This window comes from Alexandromys fortis, unplaced genomic scaffold (assembly GCF_014885135.2).
Source record: "Alexandromys fortis isolate MF-2015 unplaced genomic scaffold, M_Fortis_MF-2015_v1.1 scaffold_50, whole genome shotgun sequence".
NCBI classification, from domain to species: Eukaryota; Metazoa; Chordata; class Mammalia; order Rodentia; family Cricetidae; genus Alexandromys; species Alexandromys fortis.
Window position 1 is genome coordinate 11,249,794 of NW_026067932.1, and position 17,640 is coordinate 11,267,433.

General features: G+C 46.9%; 1 protein-coding gene across 3 annotated transcripts in view; it reads left to right on the plus strand.

The window, feature by feature from the left end:
* The window catches only part of Abtb3 (ankyrin repeat and BTB domain containing 3), a 245,625-nt gene that overhangs the window by 180,658 nt on the left and 47,327 nt on the right, over positions 1-17,640 (plus strand). For all 3 annotated transcript variants that reach the window (XM_050145663.1, XM_050145665.1, XM_050145664.1), the window contains exon 4: positions 6,281-6,433. In XM_050145663.1, the coding sequence (XP_050001620.1) occupies positions 6,281-6,433 (153 nt within the window). The remainder of the gene's footprint in view (positions 1-6,280; positions 6,434-17,640) is intronic.

Sequence of the window (17,640 nt, forward strand, 5' to 3'; positions counted from 1 at the left end):
ATTAAAAAGTTGGATAGATGGAAGGATGGAAGAGTGGATGGATGGGTGGGTGGATGGATGGATGGATGTGTAGATGGATGGATGAATAGATGGATGGATGGACGGACGGACGGACGGATGTATAGATGGATGGATGGATGGATGGATGGATGGATGTATAGATGGATGGATGAATGGATGGATGCATGGATGGATGGATGGATGGATGGATGGATGGATGGATGTGTGGATGGATGGATGGATGGATGGATGGATGGATGGATGGATGGATGGACTGACTGACTTATTTACAAACTGAGTGACAAAGTGATAGATATATAGGTAGAAGTAGATAATAGATGAATAGATAGGTAGACAAATTGGATTGATGGTTGGACAGATCAGTAGGTAAATTGATACATGGATGGATGAAGTAATAGATTCATTGACAAATCAATAGAGAGATGACACATTGATCTGTCAATTATACACATGTCCTTTTGATTCTGTTTCTCTGGAAACTTTGATATACCCTAGATGTGTGTGCACATGAACGCACATGTGCATACTCACAGGGAAAGACTTAACTATAGGCAGAAGGCCTGGAGATATTTGGTGATATAGCCAAGTCTAAGGGTTCAGAGACAGAATCCCTTTGCCTCAGGAGTAGTGAGGTCCTTCCATGTTATGGAAGGCAACTGGCTCACTCAGCATAAATAGATTTAAATGTTAATTCCAACAACCACTCTATTGGCAGGCCAGCCACACCTTGCACAGTAGGACCTGTCACCATAGTAACCAGTCTACCTCTTCTTTTTACCATCTTCCTGGTGTCCAAAGATACAGCAAGATTGTGTGGTGATTGCTATAGAAACTAATCTATGACCTGTGAGCTGCTTTTTCTCCGTTCCCTGTATCGCTGGAACTGCGAGCTTCCTAAACCATAGTCAAACACTGAAACTCCTCTCCAGTCTGAGAAAGTCTCAGCAAATAGCAAGAACAAAAAGTCAGGGCCACAAGGCTTAACGACGGAGAGCTGTAGCAACCACAGATGCTTGCTTCCATGTGAAGAGAAGGCGGGGGCAGCCCTCTGAGCAGCTCCAAGTGGCAACACATTTTCCTCCAGCAAAGAGACAGATGAGGGAGGCTGAAGATGATGTTGGTGATGAAAACTATAGCCACAGCCACTGAGTTCACATGTCAGGGTGCATATGTGATCTCATTTGATCCTTTCTTATAGTAACACTCTGTGTTCCCTGTGGCTACTCTAAAATTATGGCTGCAGATGTGGAGGCCACGTACAACACAATGGAACTCTAGAGAGGTGAATGAGCAGATAAAGTGCTTGCTATATAATTCTCAGGATCAGAGATCAGATTCCCCAGAATACCTACTTAAAGAACCAATAGGAAGCCAGATGTGGGGGGCACATGCCTTTAATGCCAGTGCTCAAGAGGCAGAGGCAGATGGGAGCTCTGTAAGTTTGGAGCTAGCCTGGTCTAGATTCCAGGTCAGCCTGGGCTAAACTATAACATCCTGTCTGATAGATAGATAGATAGATAGATAGATAGATAGATAGATAGATAGATAGATAGAATGAATGAATATCTGGGTGGGCATGATCTGCCTGTAATTCTAATGTGTGAAAGGTGAGCAGGGAATTTTTAGAGCAGACTGGAGAGCTCCAGGTTCAACAAGAGACCTTGCCTCAAAATATAAGGTGGAAGCAAACAAGGAAGATGCCTGAAGCCAACCTTGGGACTTCACCTTCACACGCATCTGCACTACTCTACACACACACACACACACACACACACACACACACACACACACACACATATGCACACATTACTCCTACATACATATGCAAAAACTCCCTCAGAATTACACCCTTAGTATTCTGGAGTCCAGATATCCAAACTCAGACCCTGTGTGATAATGCCAGAGTGTGATTCTATATGGGAGAATCCCCATCTTCCAATATTTTAAGCATCCTGTCCATGTCACTAACACCTTAATGGACTTCTCTACATCTTCCCCTGACCATAGATCTGACCCTTTCTCAGTTCCCAGGCAACTCACTCTTCCAAAAGAATCAATGACCTTTAGAATCAAAAAGAACTAAACAGACCAGTGTTGGCCAACAATGACCAGATATCAAAAAAAGTTTTATTGAAATAGCTAACTGCATTCATTTGGTTTTGTAGATGCTGTCTCACTATGGGGGCAGAGATTATTAGAACGAGATAATTAGCTGCATCAGAGACCATATGGCCCATGAAGCCTAACACACTTACTATCTGGCCATTCACAGAGGTGGCTGCCAGCCCACAAATTAAACAGTCTCACCTGAACCCACCCCACTTTCCAAATGATACTAAGGGCTAAAATGGCATTAGCCAGAGCCAAAGTCACAGGTGAGTTCATGACAGACCCAGCACTGGAATTTGGTGCTGACGGATCACCAACCACAGTCCCTGGCCTTCACGTTGTCAACAGATCTCTTCATGGTTTCAGGGAGGGGCTGCATCTGTGCATGTCATCCTCCCTAGATCTTGGCTATGATGACTTTCCTGAGCTGACCTGCTGGCTTGAGCCTGCAGAAGCCCATCCAGGCTTTCTCTTCCCTTTCAGAGTCTTTGCCCCACTCCATGTACATTGCCTGAAGCTACAATGAGGACCACAGCACTGTTTGAGTGAACCACCCCCTCCCCTGTTCATCCAGGATGCTTAGTTCATGACTTTGCTGTGTTCCAGAACAGCCGGGAAAGCAGGCTGAGAATACAGATGTCCAAAACCCAACTCTGCTCTATTGCTCCCACCCCATCCGCATTGACATGAATCTCGGGAGCCTCTGAAGATGTCACCATTTCCTCCACGGGCTCTTGGTTTTAACTGATTGCCTTTAAATAAAGCAAGGGGCCCCAGTGAATCACGATCCTCTTTAAAATGTGCAGGAAGAGGGCTGGGTGATAGCTGGAGTTAAGCATTTTCTTTACAAGCATGGACACCTGAATTCAGTGCCCCAGGATTTTAAGAAAATAAATAAATAAACAAAGATCCAGGCATAATGGTGCATGCTTGTAATACTAGCCTACCTGGATCAGAGAGAGGCCCAGATCCCAGTAACAGACTTTGCCTCAAAAAACAAAACAACAACAACAACAAAAAAAAAAAAAGTGAGTGGATGACCTCTGGGAAGCACCACCAGTGGTTTTCTTTGGCCTCCACATGTGCACACACACACACACACACACACACAGAGAGAGAGAGAGAGAGAGAGAGAGAGAGAGAGAGAGAGAGATGCCATAATTTTTCCTGAGCATTCTCTACACCACTTGACTCAAAACCCTAAATTTCCTTCCCATCACTATCTCTTTCAAAGAAAGCATCTCAAATAATATGACTTTGTCCCCTTTGAGCAGACAAGATAAGGTTTTTTAGATGAGTTGCTGGCAAGGAATTCAAGAGCTTATAAACTGCTGGTGTGGGATGACAGGAGGAGGTGGTGTTGAAAGAATAGGAACATAGGAAATTCCAGAGGAGGGCTGAACTTCTGGGTCTGAGAATTTTTATTCTGGGCTGGTCGGCTGGCTTGGTAGAGAAGCAACTTGGAAGTGGCAGGGCCCCTCTTTGGTATTCAGCAGGCACACTCTATGCTCCAGCCTCCAGCGTGAAAGGCAGCCGCACCAGAATAGATTTATAATGGAGACTCCATCCACGAGGGACCAGGCTTGGGGACCAGTGAGCAAAGACAGGAGGGGGTTCACCTCTGAGAAGCCTGAGAACACCTGGGGGAGTTCTCTGAGCACTTGGGACTGGTTTCCAGCAGTGACTGAGACACAGGGATTGAAATAAACCCCGCTTCCTCTGGAGACAGTGGGATCCAATTCGATTTCAAGTCGGTGTGTTTATTGAGTGCCTGATTCAGTTTAGGTGATGGAGAGATGGGGAGAATGAGAGAAACAGGTTAAGTAGTAGGTGGATGCAGACAGAAATTCCCTGAGAGTCTGACCTCCGGGTCCCAGGACCAGAAACTTGATTTTCTTAGTATCAGTCAGTAAGAAATTGGTGAGTCTTCATGTTTCATGAGTTCAGTTTCATGAACAGACACTGAGGGCTTCCAGCCTGCTAGACACTGTCCTGCAGCAGACGTAGGAGCAGTGAATTGAACAGCTCAGGTCTCTGCACGGATGGAATTAACATGCTAAGGAGGCATCTGTGGAAGGAGTAAAGTCCTTCCAAGTGGGAGCCACATGGCGGTGGTGTGTGTGGCACAATTATCAGGACAAGTGTTTAGGGAGGGCAGGACTTGAACTGTGGCAAAGGTTAAATAGGATGCAGACTTCTGAAGAGATGGGGACCTTACGCACAGAGGCCTGAGCTGCGTGGTAGAAAATGAACATGACATGCCTTCAAAGACCCAAGACCAGATCAGCACCCCTGGAGTAGCGGGTGCATTCTGGGTAACAGAGTGCATGCTGGGAAGCAGAACGAGAGAACGGTGAGATCATATGGGATAGCAGCAGAGAGACTGTGTAAACAAACAACTTAGGTCTGACTCTTAGTTCTGAAAATCTTCGGATCCCGGGCCGGGAAGGTTCCTTAACATCAGTAAACATTTAGAACATGTCATGATCATGGTTAACCGAGATGAGAGTAAAAGATTGAGTCGTAATTTTTAACATCATGTCAGTAGTCTGACTCTAGGAAAACTGGGATCTGGCACCAAAGCCTGGTGGGAAGCTCGTGACATCAGTACTGTGAGAGGGAGCAGATGCCTTGTAAACGCTTTTTGCATTCCTGTGGCTGTAGGATCCTGCTTCCTTAAATCTGACACCCCAGGCACTCTTGCTTTGGTGGCCTCCATGCCTTGCCAAGAGGCAGGAAATCTATAGGTCCACATGATACCATTCTCAAAGTATGGTCCACTTAAAATGAGAAGCCTGGGAAGTGCTTATTCAATTTATGTTTATTTTTTAAATTAATTGCATTTATTTATGAGGGTGCACAATGCCACGGTGTGCGTCATGTAGAGGCCAGAGGACAACTTTCAGGACTGGGTCCTCTGCTTCCACCATGTGGGAGAGTCCTCGGGATGAAGCTCTTGTCATCAAGTTTGGCAGCAAGTGACTTTACCTGCTGGGTCATCTCTCCCATGCCTCAGACTGTGTCCACAAGCTCTCTGCACTTATTATCTGGGGACAGGCCAAGGAGCCTGCCTCTTGGTACCCTCCCCAGCCAGGCCATTCTCAATCCCTCCTTCAGTGACTCAGAGCAGTTCTTTGAGTGACATTCCTAGGCCAGCCACCTTAGTAGCAGGAACTGATTGAAAATGCCATTTCCCAGGTTCCTCTCCTAATTCAGCAAATCAAAACTGCTGCAGGTGGGAGCAGCAATCTGCATTTTAACAAGCCATCCAGGGAGCTGGGGTACACATTAAAAACACATGGGAGGTTTTAAAAATTACCAAGGCCCAGCCTCATACTATCCCAACTAAATTCTGAAAGGGGACGCAAGTATTTTCCCACACTCCAGGATACAAATGTGAAAATCGACTATATAGTCCATGGATGAAACGGAAGGCAGGCTCAAATCCACTTAGAAAGCTACACTTGCCACAACTGGGTCCCCATGGCACACAGTGCACCCATTGGCACCCACGGTGTCTGGGATGTGTGCAATGTCCCCGAGTCCAGCCTTGCTGGCTGTTCCTGGGCCCCAGCAGTCTTGCTTGTGAAGGTGAACTGTGTCTGACTCCCATCCGGCTTTGGCAGATGCTCTGTGCCTTTCCATAGCCCGGTGCTAGCACAGAACTGAGGCCAGAAGGAAGTCAACAAGCCTGGCAGGGATGGGAAGGGAGAGGGCCGAGAGGGCCTTGGATTGGGCTGGCAGTATGAAGTAATACCAGGTGTCCATTGGCTTCCTCTGGCTCCCAGACCCTGCGCTAGAGCTTGAAGTGACTCATCTGTCTCCACGTGCACATCTCTGGAAGGGACAGCACTCACAGCCGAGTAACACTGCATCCTTTGGTGGCCTCGGTAGCCCCCTTTCACAGATGAGGAAACCAAGGCCCAGAGAGTCCAAAGAGTCTGCTCCAGGGTCACCAGTGGGGTCAGGATGTCTCCAAAGGCTCTCGCACTCAGGAATTTCCAGGCAGGGTCTCCAGGGAAACGGGATGGGTGTGAGGGTGGAAGTCAGGATAAGGGTGGGATAAGGGTCTCCGTGAGTCGGGCTGGGTCTGAGCAGCCCTGATTCCCTGGCGGTCCTAACACATCCCCGCCTCCCTTCTCCTGCGCAGGCCCTTCCTCGTGCTGCCCCCTCTGATGGAGTGGATCCGAGTGGCGGTGGCGCATGCCGGCCACCGCCGCAGCTTTTCTATGGACAGCGACGATGTCCGCCAAGCGGCCCGGCTGCTGTTACCAGGCGTGGACTGCGAGCCGCGCCAGCTCAAGTAGGTGGAGGGGGAGAGTGGGTGGGGGACGACAGGCGGGGGGGCGGGGGACGGGGAGTCGCAGGGACCCTGGGAGCGGGGACTGTGAGATTGGTTCCTGGGGATATCTTTGGGGGAAGGAGCGGAGAGTCTCAAGCTTTGCTTGTGAATCTCAGCCATCAAGGCATACAGGCACTACACTCCCCCGCCCCCTTGCTGCCACCGAGTATCACCGTTACTGTTGCTGCTGACGCGCTGCTGGTTGAAATGGCAAACGGGAAGGGGGAGTGGCGGTGGCGGCTGAACTCCTAGCAGATCCTTTGGAGTATGGGTCCCTGTGGATTACAGGATGCGGAGCGTCTTGTTCTTTCTGACTAGTCTCTGTTGGTAACCCTTCCATTTGTGTTCCTCTTCCTTTACCCCTCTGTCCCCCTCTGTGAAATATTGGCGTCCTTACTTTCCTGACCAATCTTGGCAGAGTAAAATCTCTGTCTGGGAGCGCACCCTCCTCTGTCTTCCCTCCAGTTTGAGGATGACATGAGCCTCCTTGACTGCTTCAGATTTATACCCCAGGGCTCCCCTCCAGCAAGGTGGGAATTACTCATGAACTGGCCAGGGCTCTCCTGCAGGGGCCTTGTTTGGTTTTTTGTTTTTTGTTTTTTGTTTTTTTAATCTAAAAACAATGCAAATACATCAGCCAGCTCCTTCAGATGAGTCCTGCCCAGATCCAAATGCAAACGACCCAAAAAACAAATAACTCGAGAACACACACTTTCCCGACTCCCTCAAATGTTTTCTGGGTGACCGTATCATTTTCAGATCTCCTCCCAACTCCTGATGTCAGACTGTCCTCCCTTGGGAGTACTCCACCCCAAGCGGCAGGGATTTCTGTCCTAGCTGGATTTGATGGGAATGGAGGGAGGGGCCCACAAGGTTGTTGCGGATCTGTCATATAAACCTTGGCTCATGAAGACGCAGAATGACTTCTCAGCCCAAGTACACAAAGGGTTGATCAGAGTCAAAACCGCTAGTGTGTGTCCAACGCTAACCATAAGCTGAGCCCCGACTTTAAATGCTTGGTATAGATTAGTACCCATGCAGTGTTCCCCAAGCCCTGTGAAGCATGTGGCCATTATGCCCACTTCGCAGATAAGGAAGCTGAGGTACTGGTAGACTAGGCAGCATGTCTGGGGTAACTGACCTGGTAAGCCATTAGGATGTAAATTCCAGCAGCCTAGTCCGTGGGCTGAGTTCAAGCCACTGCATGTTTCTGCCTTGAGGTTTCTTGAGTCAGAAACCTGAGCCTTTGGGGCCCATGCTTCATACCGTGTCGCTAGAATAACAGCATGTCCAGGGAGAGACTGTGTGAGCATCTACTATGTGCTGGCTGTAGCCAGAAACAGGACCCTTGTACCAGCAACCTGCTTCCTTAGTCCCTTCAGCGACCTAATGAGATTAACATGACTGTCCACTCCTGTAGCCTAGGCAGCCACTGTGGCACAGAAGTGGTGCCAGGGAAGGCTTTAGACAAAGAAGCCCAGCCTCTGGCTACCAGACTCATTCCCACCCCTTCTGCTCACCATCCCCAGATTGTGATGTCCTATGCTCCCGCTCTCTTTGTTGCCGTAAGCTCTAGCTTGCATTGGTGACCAGAAAAGTAAGGTGTTTCCTGGTTTCTTACTGAGAGTCATGCTCTCGGGAGACTCCCAAAAGTTACAAACCTGGGCCCCAGGGTCCCGTGGCTTGGGTCCAGATGCCTCTGCTATGGCTAATTAATTGCACCACTAGTTAATTAACCTCTTTGAACCTTCATTTACCCAAGAGTAACATGGAGTCAGTAATGACAGCCCCCTCCCCAGGTTGGTGTAAACACAGGGCAAGGTCATAAATGTGAAACATGGCTACAGCGTTCACAAAGTAGAAGTCACTCTAGCTCATGTCCCCAAGTCTCCTGAACCCCTGAAACACTGAGGGAACCCCCCCCCCCCGCACCGTACTGATTAGTAATTTTGGATGGCCTTTAACATGTTCAAGTGCCTTAAAAAACAGAGGAGAAAATCACCGTGCCTGGAACTGGGTAATTCCCAGTATCACACAGGTATTAAGTGAAAGACTCGGGAGCTGAGCAGAAAACACAGGCACCCACAGGCATCACTGTTTGCAGTAAGAGCTGCAGCCAACCATGGTGTCTCTTCTCAGCAACAGAACCCCTAACAATGTGTGAGGATTTGGGTAGGTTTTCTGTAAAGACTATGTCATTTCATATACAAGACATGAGTAGTCAATGATCCCCTATAGGGGATGCTGGGGCGCATCACCCATGACGTCAGAAGACAGCTGTGTCCAGCTATGTCATTTCCACCTGCCCCCTCCCAACCTAGACCTTGCCCAGTCTATGAGAGGATGCTAGGACCCTCTTCTGGGGCTCTGTTATTTCTCAGAGCTTTACAGCCTGGATGTGAGCCTCCAGAGAGGCCTTCTTCCCTGTCCCCTTCACTCAGCACAAGGCGAGGTCTGATGACCACGTGTGTCGTTCTGAAAATCACACCAAGAGTCCATGTTGGCATCTCTTTGGTTTGTGACCACATTAGAATTCATACTAAACCTGTACAGACAATTTTGTCACTCTCCCCTAAATAATAGAGCATAATTGCTTTTTATATAACATCTACATTATAGCAGGTATTATAAATAATCCACAGAGAACGTAATGTGTATATAAACGATATGCAGGCTCTATACAAATATTGTTCTGTTTTGTAGAAGGGATATCAGCATCTCTGAACTTTATTTTTTGTTTTTTAGGGTTTTTTTTTTTTTGGTTTGGTTTGATTTGGTTTGGTTTGGTTTTTCAAGACAGGGTTTCTCTGTAGCTTTGGAGCCTGTCCTGGAACTAGCTCTTGTAGACCAGGCTGACCTCGAATCGCAGAGATCTGCCTCCTGAGTGCTGGGATTAAAGGTGTGCACCACCACCACCCAGCTTGGATTTTGTTATTTATAGGAGATCCTGGGTTCAATCTCCTATGAGTACTGATGGATAACTGCATAGGATTCCATTGATTTCCCCAAATAATAAGTGTAAAATGTGGCTCATTGGTGAGCACCTGCCTATCCTAAACAAGGCTCTGGATTCAGTCTTTAGCATGTATAGATAGACAGACAGAAAGTAAAATTTACAAAATGCTGTAAACTTACAAAAACTAGGGGAAAATTAATACATAAAAAAGAGTCTCTATTTTTCTGTAGAATCCCATTTCTTTTCATCATTTAATATGCTGTGAAGCAGGAATTACCATCTCCTCATGCAGGTAGCAGGATCAGAGAAAAATGTTTTCATTCTGACATCCTGCAAAGACACCAGAGACCTATGCTGCATCTTATACTAATTGTCTCTGCAGCGTGTATGTAGCCATCCCCAACAACTGTGCAAAGCACACTCATTGTCCCATTTTACAGAGAAGAAAGCTGGGGTTCGGAGGGGTTCCAGAATGCACCTGAAGACACAGCCGTTTGAACGAGGGCTGATCTGTCCTGCCAGCCATTCAACTTAGAACTTGTCAGATGGACTCGGGACCTCTGGTTCTGAGTCAGAGCTGGGCTCCCCTGTCTTAAAGGAGAACAAGCGGGAAGGGGTGAGGGTCATGTGTTCTAACAAATGCAGGAGTGTGGCATTGGTGCAGAAGTGTCTGTGGCATTAGCACATGTAATTGCCTATCGGCTGGTCGCTCGCTGCTAGAGAAAGGTGACATGGAACAACCCAGTCAGAAAGGACCAGCCTGGTCCAGGAGGTCTGGTACTCATTTGTCACTGAATCTTCAGAGTGACCTTGGTCAAAGGCTGCCAGAAATCTTCTGTGTCTCTCTCAGCTACAGTCAGCCTTGCCACGGAGATCAGATATTCCATGTGGCCGCAGCCTCTGAGCCCAGGGGAGCCCGTTTATTCTTCCTTAATGAAGTAGCAGATCGCCTAAACTGCAGAGCCAGGCTTTTGTTTCCTCCAGTTCTTTGGGAGGTGAGGGAGTGGGGGAGCTACGGAGAGGAATGAAAGAACGGTTAACACATCTTGGCAGGGTTTGTATGCTTTCTTGATGATTGGTTTTGAAACCCTTCAAAAATACCAAGATAAATGCTGTTGTTTTCCTCCTCTTGGAATGAGGTAGGTTTCCGGCTCTGGAGTGAAGGCTGAATTCAAAAACAAAGGCAGCCAGGTATGCTCAGATCCTCTCAGCGGCACCTAGCAAGAAGACTGGGGGCCATGGGTACCATGAGCTCCTCCTGAGAACAGTTAATCCATCTTGGAGAGGGCTGAGCTGTCTGACAGTGGAAAAGCTCAAGACATAGAAAGGGCCGAGTGTCCAACTGGGACTTGGGAGTCCTGGTAATTTCCATGCTCACCTTTGCTCTTCCGTGGTATTTCTAGAGCACCCGTGTGCCAAGCCCCATGGTGTGTTCTCATCTAGGTCTGCTGCATCTGTCAGGTGGCCTGGGGGAACTCACTATCCCCATCCCTTGCAAAAATGAGAATAGCAACTTCTTCAGAGCCCAGCTGACCATGGCAAGGCCTGGGGCTGAGGCTAACGGTTCACACCTGTAACGTTCAACCCTTCTCAGGCCTCAGAGTCCCGAGAGACCCTTCTAAGACTGGCATGCTTTATGATTTGTTTGAGGTGGCTAAACTGGGATCCAGAGTGAAGGTTCTATCACAAGAACGCTGGCCCTGAAGTGCAGCTGAAGTCCAGGTTCATGGATGGTGTGTGTGCTCATACCTGAAGAGCCCATACCAAAGACCATTGATTGAGAACCTTGGTCTCAGAAAAATATGGAGTAGTTCTTTCTCAGCGTCTGGAGGGGGAGTTTCAGGACACCCATAGATACCAAACCCTACTGATGCTCAAGTCCTCTATAAAATGACATTTTGTTTACATCTGCTTGTTCATAATCTCCTATATACTTTAAATCATCTCTAGCTGATTTGCATTACATTCAATATGCTAACACTTTCCATACCGTGTTGTGTATAAAATCTGTACTCTGAAGAGTTTCTTAGGAACATCTTTGAGTTGTAGCTGGCCAGCTCCTTGGATCCATACACACAGATGGTCTAGTGTGGGATCTTAATGGTACCAGATGCTATTACAGGCTTGCAGGAGTCAGGATCATCAGAAATTTCCTACCAGTGGGAAGATGCAGCTACTAAACAGAAGTAAGCAACTGAGCCAGGTGATATCAGACACAATCTTAGCACTACCAAGAAAGTAGAACTGGGCATCGGGCAGAGGTAAATGGATGTGAGAGAGATATGTGGATTAGGTGTGTGGAAGTGGCCTGGAGACTCCAAGGAAACTCCAGTTTTAAAGGGATTCAGCTCTTAGGGTGTGGGGCTCATGGAGAAAGCATGGATCTGGGACCTGTACACCCACAGTCACACCCTTACAGATCCCTGAATCCCAGCCACGGGCCTTCTACTTTCTTCTTTAAAAGTCACCAGCAGAGACCAAGCACCTGGGCCTTCTCTCGGTGGGGCCCGGATTCCTTCCACCTTGGCAGTCTGCTCTCTCTCCTCCTGAGTGTCCTTGTCTGTCCCTGCCTGGAGGAAGTTGTCATCTATCTCCCTGCAGATTCATAGCTGGGCAGCTACGGATGTGCAGCGTTGGCAGGCCAGTCCCTGCTTCACCTCCTGTAGAAGACATCAGACTTAGTGACCCAATTGAGCCACTGCCTCCCAATTGCTGATGCCAATGCATTAGCGCCTTCTGGAACACAGAATGCTACCTTCTCCCTGGTCTTAGGGTACTGCCTTTGGGGGCTCGTCTGTCCTCTAGTATCACAGTCAGGGACAGGTCAAAGAAGCTGCTCAGGATGTCAAACTAGCCAGACAGACTGACACTCCGCAAATACCTAAAGAGCATCTACCCCGTGACGGTCCTACTATGCTCTCATCTGGGCAAAAGATGAACTGAGACATCCAGTAATAATTAGCACAAACCATGATGACCAGTCAGGAGAGACCCAGGCCAAGGAGCTGCTGTGATCTTCCTGCAGGGACTCTTTGATCTGTATCCTGACGAGGAAACAGATCTGAAAGGGGAGGAGAGAGGAAGTAAGGGGTTTAGAGAATTCTGCCAGTGAAGGGAATTTTATTTCCCTGACAAAGAACTGTGAGCTGCCACTAATGTTAAAACAGGGAAAACATCAGATGTATAATTTAGAGACAGCATGGAGAATGAACCGAGGCAGGCAGGGGTCTTGAACCCTGGAATAAAGTGCTCCAGGTGAGAAGCTAACAGCAAGAACTCAAACTGAGCACAGTGGTACAGTCTTATGGTCATATACTCAGAAGGTGGATAGAGAAGAATCAGTTTGGGTCCTCAGCTGTGTGTTGAGTTCGAGGCCGGCCAAAGGCTGCATGAGACCCTGTCTCAAGGAGAAGTGGGAGAAGGAGGGTTAGGGAGAAAGGGAGAGGAAGAAAGAGAAGGAAGAAGACATAGTCAGCTGAGGGGTTCTGATGAAAGAAGCCTTTGTTTGGGGAGACCCTAACAAAATGTGTACTGAATGCATGTGGATGAGAACTTCAAGGACTTACAAAAAGGAGCCAGCATAGGAGACATTGGCTATAAAGGGCCACCAGGGCCTGGCAGTCGGGAAACCATTAGTGGCCCCTGCAGTGGCACTTAGAACAGCCTGGTGTGGGAGGAAGCCAGACTGCAGGCGGCAGACAGTTTGCCAATACTTGGGATGTGTCCTGAATGTCCAAAGTGTTGAAAGCAGATTGGACATATTTGGCGCTTACAGCGACGAAAGAGAACCACATCTTAAGTGGCATTTGGGGCTCATTTCCAGACTAGGACTCCACATCCAGGCTAGCAGTTGGAGGACATCTAGTTTTCAATATGGGATTTGTCGTCTTGGGGAACAGCAATTTACTTATTTTTTTAATCATTCTTGGCCCACTCTTGACTCTCTTCGATTTCTGTACACCCCACAGATTTGCTCACATGCGGGCAAACCTCCCAAACTAAACTCTAGTTGACAGAATTGGTTATACAGGATCTTTCTCTTCCCTGGGGATAGGTCAGGTAATGAGGATTTCCTACAGAAAACTCAGTATAAGCCAGGGCAGAGGGGCTTCCAGCCACAGTAGGGAGCCAGTCCCCTCTGCAATTGTGAGTTCCTGCTCACAGGTGCTGTGTTCTCAAGGTTCACTGTCCGCTCATCAACTCATTGGATCACCATCCTGACTGTGAACTACCCTACATGGGTGAGTTCCTGTGTCTTTTCTGTTAGTCATGAAAAATGAGAGGGACAGTCTCATCTGTGGGGGAAACTGAGGCATGTAGCCAACAAAGAAAATAGGAGTAGCCACAACTCATATCATTTTTGCATTTCTCTTTCCCTCCGACTCTCCCTCTCCCCCTCCCCCGTTCATATGTAGAGTGTATGTGCATGTCATCTATATTTGTGTGTATGAACTTGTGTGGGGTTACACAAAGCAGATGTGTGTATTTTGTGGACGTTGACAATAGGTATCCTTTCTCAATCATTCTTCTTGCTTTTTGAGAGATCCTCCCATTGAACCTGGAGCTCACTGATTTGCCTAGACTGGTTGGGAAGCAAGCTCCCGGAATGCACTAATCTTGACCTTCCAGTGACGGGATTACAGGCACTCACCCCTCAGCCCATGGGTGCTGAGGATCCAAACACAGGTTGCCATGTTTGCATGGCAAACACCTTTTTAAGTGACGCATCTCTTCAGTTTGCCTTAGATTTCTCAGAAAGCCATTGGTAGCCTTTGTAGGGAAGACCTGGTCACGATATAATTTCTCATGCTCTGTTCATTCTCCCCCAGTTCTGTGAGTAGTCTGGTTCTTCACACCAAAGGGAGCCCAAGCCCCAGCAGGTTGTGAAACTTGCCTGACACTGTAATCCTTGTGGGATTTGAACCAGGTCCGTGTAACTCCAAAGGTCTCTCTCTCTCTCTCTCTCTTCTCTCTCTCTCTCTCTCTCTCTCTCTCTCTCTCTCTCTCTTTCTCTCTCTCCTAGAATCTCTCTCTCTCCTAGAATCTCTCTTCTGGAATGGCAACTCCAATCAGAGGCATGATGGGAAATGGGAAAGTTCCTTTTTTTCCTAACAGTCCATAGCTCTTGTTAAAAAGTTCAGCCACTAGACTCAACTCCTCTCAGGAGTTCACTTCTCAGCTTTGGTCAGTTCTAGGACTCTTTACAAAGATAGCACTGTTCTCCAAGTAGCAGAGAAAAAAAAATGGGAAGGGCACACCCTCACTAGCAATCCTGGAGATACAATTCGAAACAGTGGTTGGGCATGCATTTGGTATCTTTCTAATGAAAAACAAACAAATGAATGGAAAGCACCTGGCCAAAAAAAGGCACTTTGCAGGCCTGACAACCTGAGTCCCCGGAGCCCATGTCAAAGCTGGATGTAGGATGTGGAAATACTGTAATCCCAGCACTCCTACTTAGAGATAGGACAGGAGCATCTCCCAGCTAGTCTGGAGGGAATGGAAGAAACAAGAAAGACCCAGCCTCAATGAGGTAGGTTGTAGAGCCAGCCCGTGAAAGTCACCCCTGACCTCTACATGCATGCTGCAATGCGCATGCTCGCGCGCGCACACACACACACACACACACACACACAATTCTTTAAAAGTCTGGTATTATGCTACCTGATTTAGGCGAAGATATAGAGTAAGGAGAACTCTTAGACACCACTGGAAGAGACTCCGAATCTACATTCAAGTAAACTTGTAAACACATAATTCTGCTGTTACATCTATATGCTAGGAAAATGCTTCTATGTGGAAATAAGGAGGCATAAACAAGGATGCTCATAGATGCAGTACTTACAACAATGTGAGAGAGAGAGAGAGAGAGAGAGAGAGAGAGAGAGAGAGAGAGAGAGAGAGAGGAGAGAGAGAGCAAGCTGTCTGTCTCCAGGCAAATGAATAAATTGTGGAACATTCATTTAATGAAAAGGCAAGTAGCAATGGAAATAAATGAACCAGATTTATGTGGTTATTGCATGAGTTACTTAATGAATATTGCACAAAACAACAACAACAAAAAGCAAGTTGAAGAAGGATTTATGCAGAATCCTAACTTTTATGTAAAAGAGCTTATGTAGTGTTAGGAAATCCTGAGAGTAAGACAAAGAATAAATCCTAGACAGAGGCAAATCTGGGGGAGTCTTCTCGGCAAGCGAGCAATGATGGCGGGATCCATGGTGTTCCAGGGGCCTTTGCTTGTCCTGACATGCTCTGCTTTTCCTTTTTGATTGGATGATGAACAGGAAGGTCATTGTGATATTCATCTATGTTGTAGGTTCCTAAAATAATTAGCAGCAAAAGTTATCTACATAGCCAGCCCTTTTCACATGCAGAAGGCCAGCCCCAGGTTAATAACCATTATTTAAGAAATGGTTCGAGAAAGTTGAGAAACACTCTCTTAAAGAAAATTAAACAGATTTGAAAAAAAAATCTGAGGGGTTAGAGAGATGACTCAGCTGCTAAAAGACTATACTGCTCTTTCAAAAAATGCAGTCAGTTCCCAGTTCACATGGCAGCTCACAGCTACCTGTAACTCCAGGTCCAGAGGACCTGATGCCCTCCTCTGGTCTCCATGGGCATCGGGCACACATGTGGTGCACACACACACACACACAACCAGCAAAGTACACATATACATAAGATAAAAATAAGTAAATCTGAAAAATGTTCTCTGTGATTTTAGCGTCCTAAATTTTTCAAAGAGCAGGCCATCCGTGGCTGGAAAGATGGCTCAGTGGTTAAGAGCACTGGCTGTGCTTCTAGAGGACCCAGGTTCAATTCCCAGCACCAGTAGAGCTGCTCACAACCATCTGTAGCCCCAGTTCCTGAATACCTAATGCCCTCTTCTGTCTTCTGTGGCACTGCACACGTGGTACACAGACAAACATACAAGCAAAATGCCCATACCCAGACATAAAAAGAAATAAAATATTTTTAATTAATTTTTAAACATTTATAAGTTTTTATTTTTAAATACGTATTTTTAATTTTTTAAAATAAAGTATTTTTAAAAGAGAGCAGACATCATCGAATTCCAGTTCCCTAATTTTGTAGATAAAATTGTATGGGAAAAGAGCCACAGCCATCTTTTATGCCTGTTACAGTAGTTGTTAAGTAACTACAACTGAGATCCACAAACCTTGAAATATTTACTACTTGGCCCTGTTTAATGCATTTGAGAGGCTGGTGCCCCTGAAAGTGCACTGGGGATTGTAAATCTAGAACTTCCCCTGAGTCCACAGAACAGTGATAGAGCACACAGTTCTTTCTGGACTCCCCTGGAGGGGGATGCTGATTTTGTTTTTATACCTCAAGTAAAGCATAACATCTGCCTTTACTTCAAACTCCCTCTGCACCGCCCTGAGCTGACTGAAATTTGAAAAGCATTTATAGTGGAATCCCCACTATAAATGCTATTAATCCAATAGTATTTAGCTGTTAACTGCAACAGAGGCAGAAGGCTTTGGCTTGTATAAAACGGGATTCTGAAATTCTCCCTCAGGTAACAAACCAGGGATAATCAGTCCATAGCTGTCAGAGAGCTCATGAGGTCACTACTCAAGCCCTTCCCCTGTTGAGACTCCTCCAATCCCTGGATAGAGTCTTCCTCAAACAGCCCCACACAACAGGACTGCATCTAACCCGTGGGAAGGGAGGAAGTGGAGAGCAGAGAAAGCCTCAGAAATGACACACATCACCTCATATTGGTTAGCTAGAGCCTCACATACCTGCAAGGGAGCCTGATAAATGTAGTCTTTACCTGAGCAGTCATGTACCCAGCTGAAATTTTGAGTCCTAAAACAATCCACGGAGGGTTCTGGAGGATGCCAAACTGTGTCTGCAGAAGAGGCATGTTAAGCGCTTGCTCCTTAGTTGGAAGCCACACACTTTCCCTGGAGGTAAACTTTATTTTCTGCTCTTTATAAAAAATAACCATGGTGCCAGAGCAGAAGATCTATAATGCTCCTCTATCATTTCCTGCTCAAAATAATATGACAACAAATTCATATAGAAAGACGTCTTCAACCCTCCTGGGTGTCTGCAGCCCTTGCTTTTGAGATAAATCTTCGTAAGCATATTTGAACAGACCCAGAATTTCCATCTTTGGGACAGGTAATGACAGTGGATTTTGTTGCTAGCTGCACATAAGATTCCAAAGAGGAGACTT